General features: G+C 44.1%; 1 protein-coding gene across 2 annotated transcripts in view; it reads left to right on the top strand.

Annotated features, from left to right (window-relative positions):
• Positions 1-624: 624 nt before the first annotated feature.
• AGXT2 (alanine--glyoxylate aminotransferase 2) overlaps positions 625-7,881 on the top strand; it is a 43,960-nt gene continuing 36,703 nt past the window's right edge. Inside the window, exons 1-2 of one of the 2 annotated variants that reach the window (XM_060295406.1) lie at positions 625-712; positions 7,672-7,757. In XM_060295406.1, coding sequence (XP_060151389.1) covers positions 625-712; positions 7,672-7,757 — 174 coding nt within the window. Of the gene's footprint in view, positions 713-7,668; positions 7,758-7,881 lie in introns of both variants that reach the window. The other variant, XM_030843635.2, reaches the window with a different exon arrangement.

Raw genomic sequence — 7,881 nt, 5'->3', positions numbered from 1 at the left:
GAATTTAAGAAATTAAAACATAATAGAAATAAAGCACCCTAACTCCTCAGCTCTCACCTTCTTGCCTTATTCAGACACCTAAGGGGATACGCAGCTGTCCAGAGCTGTCCCTAGCTTTTTGGTGCCCTTCTCCTTTCCCGTGGACTACCTCCTTCCCCATTATGCCTCTTGTCTTCCTTCAAGACCCCCAGTACAAAAACCAGTGTCTACCCATTTAATTCACGGATATCTTCCTTCTCTCTCTCTTTTTCACTCCTCTCCTTTCTAAGTCTCTGACCCCTGCAACTATATCCTGACCCTTCCCCCAGGCCCATCACCACCCTTCCGCAGAGAGACTCTCATCCTGATGAGACCCCGATGGGACATAAAACTAGCAAAATAGCCAGAAGACCCCTTGCTTTGCCTATCTGCCTGCCTCCTCTTTTCTCTCTCCCTCCCTCCCTCCTTCCCTCTCTCCCACCCGCTTTCTCCTTCTCTCTCCTTGGGACCCGCTGGAAGTGGAAGCAGTAACCCCTCGGTTAGCTCCTCCCCTTCCGTCCTAATCTCAAAGTCCAGCTGGTCAGTGAGCAGTGGAGCCCTTCCTCAGACCTGCTTCCACGGGGATTTGCTCCCTGACTGGGAGAGATGACTCTAGCCTGGAGACATTTGCTGAGAGCTTTGTACCTGGAGACCTCAACTCCCAGGACTCCCAAGACACGCCCTTCCCCCAAAGGTGAGTGGAAACCAGAGGGACGTGGGTCAGCAGAGGGTCAGCGAGAGGGGAAGGGCTGAGCTCTGGAATTCTGGAATGTTAGACCCGGATAGGGTCTTAGAGACAAGTCCACTAAGACCTGTGAGCTAGACCTCACCTTGTCAGACCCAGTGCCCCCTTCTCCTGTCCAATATTTCCTAATGCTTCCTTTTGTCCTGAAATGAAATTCATGGATAATAAAACCTGACGATACACAATTTCAAAACAAAAACAGTCGCGGTAACATAAAGAAGAAAGAAAAAGAAAGCAATTCAAAATAATAAAGTTTTAACTGTAGTGTACAGATGCTTAAGGATAACTGTTTTAAAAAGCATAAAGCATCTACACAAATTGCCGCCAGGCCTCCGGAAAGTGGTACCACCCCCTCAATTACTAACCAGGAAACAGCCTCAGAGAAGTGTAGTCATTTACCCAAAGTCACTGAAGCCAGGTCTAAACCCTGAGTCCTCTTCTTCCACTCAGACTCTCCTCTTTCTCCAGCAGGAACAGACCCGGGGTAGCCAGGTCTGGTGGTGGCTTCATGTGCCTTTGTGTTCCTGATTTTTCACATCTATCTTGTTTCACTAGGAGCCTACCACCTCCTCACCAATTTCCCTGCTGCAAACTCGAGCGTAAGTAGGCATTTGCACACTGATGTGTCATAGTGGGACCCTGTGCCCCACAGACCCCGAACAAACACAGGAGACCCTTTTCCATTGCCCATCATGATCAATTTTATCTTCATTCTCTCCTCATCTTTCCTTTTCCTATCTCCTTCCTTCCTCTTCCATTTGCTTTCTTCCCCCTTAACAATTGCAATTCTTTGAAACGTAATACATATCTGATGCTTTAAATGCATTATCTCCTCTCATCTTCAACCAAACTTCTTAGGGAGTACTATTATCCCATTTCACAGATGAGGAGACAGAAGAATAAAGGATAATTAAGAAATTTGGTCAAAGGCAGAAACATAGAAGTGACAACTTGGGGTTCAAAGCCAGGTCTGTCTGGCTCCAAAGTCAGAGTGATTCCATCAGGCCCTTTCTTACCCACCCTTTTGGATTTGTCTTTTCCCCCAGTCATGGGTCTTTCGCCAGAACACTATTTAACCCCAGCATTTCCTGAGAAGGAGCTAGAATTATACCCAGAGTCTTATGCTTAGTAAAGAGGACGCTACCCTAAAAGTACCGGTTGTTGACAAAGTAAGAGAAAATGCCCTCTCTGCTGCCTCTTCCCCTTTCCTACCCCTGCCCTGAGGGTTGTGGAGCTGGGCTGATGGTGGGAGCAGGGGACGGGAAATGGCAGGTGAGGCTCGGTGCCTAGAGATCTTGATCAGCTCACTGAGGACCCCTTCACTTGGCTCCACCAAGGACACTACGGGGGGAAAGTAATCCTGCAAACCCAGCACACGTAGACATGGATGTCATACTTTTTACCTGGTCTTTCCAAAACCTTTGGGACTTGGCTTCTACTTTCTTACCTACTGTCCTAATTACCTCCCTGCTTGCTTGTCATCCAAACACACACTCATTGAACACACCCTTCTTAAGAATCTGCGGGGTGCAAATAGACATTAGGCAATAAGTATGTGAGCACCTACCACACACCTAAGCAAAACAAAATCTCAGTCCTTACGTATCCCAGTGGGGGAGACTGAGCATAAACAGATAAACAGGTAAATATGTAAAAGATGAAATCCAGTCGAGATACATGCTGTAAATCAAACCAAATCGTGGTGAGGCAATAGAAAACTAAAATGGGTGGAGGGGGAGGCAGGGGCCACGTTAGACAGGAAGATCACCTGGTGTTGAAAGCTGTCAGGTATGCAAAAATAAAAATGTGTCACAGGACTTCCCTGGCAGTCCAGTGGTTAGAACTCCGAGCTTCCACTGCAGGGGGCGAGGGTTCAATCCCTGGTTGGGGAACTGATATCCCACATGCCGCATGGTACAGCCAAAGAAAAAGAGTATGTCACAATCCTTGTAGAACACCTGCATGTATATTATGTGGTGTATGTGTGCATACAATGTCCAGCCTTACCTCTGTTTGATAGGCACAATCACTTTAGGCTGACCATGTCCACAAAGTTACAGAAGCAATTTGCTTTCAGGATAAAAGAATGGAGAAAATATCTCAGCCATGCCTTCTTTCTTACTAATTAGCTAAAGATTATTAAATTTATAACATGTCTAGGCAGGTGGGGTGTATGCTCAAACATACCATGGTGCTATCACCTGCCTTCTCTCCCACAAGGAGGGGTGCACAGGAGGGCAAGTGGATTGCAAATAACACCCATTTCCACCTGAGAAACACCCCAAGCCTCCTGCAAAGCCTTTTCTAAGAAAAACATTCAAATTAGCCCTAAGGGTAGGTGTCCCGCCTGCCCCTCCAGGCCATCCTTGCTGCCATCTGCGGACTGACCTAAGCCCAGCGGAGGGCCAGGAGGGGCTCAGAGAAGGCCTGCTCCCAAAGATACCAAAGGATGGATGCCGCCACCAGCCTGGGAATCAGGCAGAGCTCTTGCTGGTGAACAATGGCAATTGGCCCTGGTTTACTTAGGGAAAAGGACATTTATTGGAAGCGTACAGAGGGAAGGTGGGAGGGGCTATAAGAATCAATAGGAAGGTGAGGAGGTGGGCAGGACTGGACTTGCAAAGATACCAGGGAAAGCCCCATGGAAACAGCAGGAACTCCAGGCAGGAACAGCCTCGGAAGCACATCATGGCTCTAATGAGGACCTCCAGCTACTCCCTCCATCCAGGTCCTTTGCTCAAGACTTCAGATCCAGAAGTAGGGACATCCGATTCAGATGTGAGACCTTCAGAGGTCTCACGTCCTACCCTTGGCTTCCCTGGCGGGAGACAGGCAGCTGGTATTATTATCCGGTCACTTAGAGCACACAGTTCAATCAAGGATGAGCATCCTCTGTAACTTCCTGCAGACTGTGGGCAGTTTATGAAGGGAGAAAGGAGGTGGCCTCAGGCCCTCAGCCCCATGGGGGGTGAGGGTGGGACCTCAAAACTGCGAACACCTCATGTTTAATCACGGCCTCAGCTCTAAGGTGAGTGATAAAATCTTCTCCTAACTCGCTGGCTAGCCCGTGTATCAGATGAGATACCCAAAGTGACAAGCTTTTTTAAAGTGACCTAATATGCTATGCAGAAATAAGGCATCGTTAGCACTTTAATAAATTCCCTTTACGTTCTATCAGGTATGCCCATTGTGTATTTTCAAATATTTTATAACCTTTTTTTTATTTGAAAGAGTCACAGGCTCTTAACAAATATCCACCCTGTGTTGAAAGTTGGTTGTGGATATTAGAAAAATCTTCGTCATTACAAAGAGAATTTCCCCTAGAATTTTCAAATGTCTACGGAAACGGATTTCTCTCACTTACCTTGCCCAACAGGTTTTCACTTTTTGATACTATGATTTGGGGGGAAAGAACACAGAGCTAAGGTGACTTGTCTGTTGTGGAACTCTGTTGGTGAGAATTAGGCAGCCGGAAAATTAAATCTAGTTACCCGCTTGGCAAGAGTGGTGGTGGTCTCCAAACCAAACCATCTTTTTATTTGAAGTAGAGTTGGTTTACAGTATTGTATAAGTTTCAGGTGTACAGCAAGGTGATTCAGTTATACATGTATCTCTTTTTTCAGATTCCTTTCCATTACAGATTATTACAAGATATTGAATGTAGTTCCCTGTGCTATACAGTAAATCCCTGTTGTTTAGCTATTTTACATATAGTGACGTGTATCTATTAATCCTATGCTCCTAATTCATTCCTCCCCCTCCCCACCCCAAATGCCACCTTTAAATGCCTTGAGTTGTTCAAATGAATTGAGTGGAAGTTGATGAATTTAATGAAAATCATTAGCTGTCATCCACGTTCAGCATCAGGCTTAAAAAGGCAACATCAGACCAGCCAAAATGATCAAAGAGAGACAAAAAAATTTCTATGCTGAAATAGACGTGGGACTCAGTTTTATGAACCCATATTTCAGTTCTCCCTTCCCCGACCCCCTTGGTGCTGTCTTCTCCCCACCACCACTAGCCCCACACTCCCGGGCCCCAGGCGTGCAAACAGGCAGGTGCACACACGCGCACACACAATTTCCAGGAGCCCAAGAGAAGCTTTATCAACCTCAACTCTATGTCATCCTCAAAACATAGGCTATTTTGAATAAAGAATGCAGGCAACCATCAACATGTTTAGGTTTGAATTTCTTCCAGCAAATAATGAAAACGGAAGCATTTTCTTTCTTTTTGTCAATCAACTATTATATGTACTGTTATTTTTGAGTTTGGATTATTTAGTGAGAGAGGTTTTCAGCTGTTTGAAGATGTTGTCTAGACTTTTTTCCTTTTTTTATCAGAGTACAGTTGACTGACAATACTATATTAACTTTACGTGTGCAACATAGTGATTCAATATTTTTATAGATATACTCCATTTAAAGTTATTATGAAATACTGGCTTTATGCCCTGTGCTGTACAATATATCCTTGTACCTTATTTATTTTATACATAGTAGTTGTACCTCTTCATCCCCTCCCCCTACCTTGCCCCTCCCCCTGATCCCTCTCCCCACTGGTAACCACTAGTTTGTTCTCTATATCTGTGAGTCTGTTTCTGTTTTGTTATAGTCATTCATTTGTTTCATTTTTTGGATTCCACATACAAGTGTGAGATGTAATCGAGACTTATTTCACTTACTGACTTATTATTTTTCCTACTTGCTTGCTAATCTTCCTTCCTTCCATCCTTCCTGAGAGCAGAATTTTTATGTATTTCATTTTGAGCCCTCATTCAACCATCATATTCCTATCAGTTTGGTGAACAAACAAATGCATGAATGAATATACCTAACTTGACCATTTAAAATTCAAGATTTTCTTTATCAAATTTTTCCAACTCTCTTTCTTCCCCCTCCAGACTACTTTCATAATTTCCTGTAACTTTGGAGTCAAGAGACCTTTCAGCCTCCTCAATGGGTAACTCCAATTTTGCAGAAAGGAAAATGAGACTGCGGGAGTGAAGAGAATTCGAATTCTTAGAAACACTCAGAACTTTTTCCCCCATATCAGAACAGTAACTAATGTAGAGAGACACAATGAAAAGCTTTTGAAAATGTGGAATTCTCAGAAAACTTAGCCATTATTTTTTGGGTCATTTCTATGTGTGGATAGCCAAAAGCAACTTGCTTTTAAAGTAAGAGCAAATGAACAACATTTGTGATTATTTAGAGCAGAAAAGTGGATGAGTTTTCTCTGAAAGAAAGAGAGTCAGTGTCATTACTTTCCAGATTCATTTAAAAACACAATTGCTCATGTGTTTCTCAGGAGGGTGACTTTATAGCCACACAAAACACCAACATTACATCCATGGATTCAAACCTTCATGCTGAACAAGAGACATCATTTCCTCAGCTCTCTCCACCTGTAAAATTTTCTCGATACTGACCTTGAATCCTAAAAATTAGCAGCATTCTTTTCTAAGAGTACTTATAAGGTTTCTAGATAGCTCTTCCAGCTCCAATATTCTCTGATTCTATTATTCCATCCCACTGCTATAGAGAGGTCAAGATCTGTGCTGCCAGAGGAGGATGGAGGTGGCCAGTGAATGAGCGAAACGGTACCAGGCTGGGAGTCAGAAACTGGGAGTTTTGTTCTTGTTCTGCAGCTAACTAGCTTGGTGATCTTAAACAAATTAATTTACCACTTTAGGCTGGTTTCTACATCTATAAAATGAGCATTTTGACCCCCCCCACACACACAAAAAAAATCTAAGCTTCCTTCTAGCTCCAAATATTTAATGATTCCTCTGGCCCAGCTTATCTTTTCTTTGCCACGGTCTTGTGTTGTCATGGACTTCAGGTTGTGTTTTACAGGAAGGTTTTGTCTTCCAGATCTCCTTGCATGTATTTATTATCATAGTACATGGCCTAGCACCTCTCTCTCCTCATGCTCTACAAGAATAGTCAAAAGCCATTTGTTCTTTGTTTATTGGAGCCAACCCAGTACTGGGAACTGGGCTAGGCACGGGGATTCAGGGACTAGGAAAGTCAAAGCTTAGAAAGCACCTCTATTGACAGAGAATGGACGCCTGCAACCCCCGGCCCTGGCAGAAGTTTGAACTGAACAGAGAATTACAGTCCATACAGGCAGCAGAGGGAGGAACTTCCCAGGCTTGTGAGGGACCCAGGTGGGAGAAACCATGACTTCCCCCGTATCCTCTGTGCCTTTCCTGACTAGATTTGAGAGGACCTCCCTTTTTTTCTCCAGAAAATTCATTATTTTTTAATTTTTAATTTTATTGAAGCATAGTTGATTTACAATGTTGTGTTAATTTCTGCTGTACTGCAGTGACACATATATTCTTTTACATATTCTTTTCCATTATGATTTATCACAGGATATTGAATATAGTTCCCTGTGCAGTGCAGTAGGACCTTGTTGTTTAAGAAAATTCATTATTAATATACCTCAGTTTGGGGCCTGCGCTCACTGGCCTGGTGACGTCAGAGGCTGGAAAATTCCACCATCCATGCCGCTCATTGCCTCCGTTTTGAATATGCAGACTTCGTAACTGAGATGCACCTGCGCAGAGCACCAATTACCTCACCTCCTTCCCTACCTGCGATTACCTTTCCCCACATCTAAGACCACCCTGCTTATTCCATAAATATCCCAACTGGGGAGGCAGTTCTGAGACTTGTCCTCCAGTCTCCTCGCTTGGCTGCCTTGTGAGTAAAACTCTTTCTGAGCTGTAAAAAAAAAAAAAGATACCTCAGTTTTAAATCCAAAGGCTGATTTAAATAAGAAATAAACAAAAGTGCCTCAGGACTTTGATTCAGGTAACTATAGATGATTTTTACGAACGTGCCTGTGTGATGTTTAGCTGAGGACACTAACACTTCACTTCACTTCACTTTCAGCAGGTGCTTTCTGGACCTCTGTAACCAAGCTCGGTCTTCATACAAAGCCCAGCATGCCTCCGTGTGACTTCACACCTGAAAGATACCAGGTGAGAGTAAGAGCTTTGGGAATACCCCAGCGAGGTGGTTCTTCCTGGGAGGCCTCAAGTAGTTGCTTCCTCAAGAAGGACCCACAGACGGCCCTGCCTGCCACTGAGCCATCCGTCTCAGATG

Source organism: Globicephala melas, chromosome 3 (genome assembly GCF_963455315.2).
Source record: "Globicephala melas chromosome 3, mGloMel1.2, whole genome shotgun sequence".
Classification (NCBI taxonomy): domain Eukaryota; kingdom Metazoa; phylum Chordata; class Mammalia; order Artiodactyla; family Delphinidae; genus Globicephala; species Globicephala melas.
Note: the sequence above shows the minus strand (reverse complement) of the source record. Positions and strands in the feature narration are given on the sequence as shown.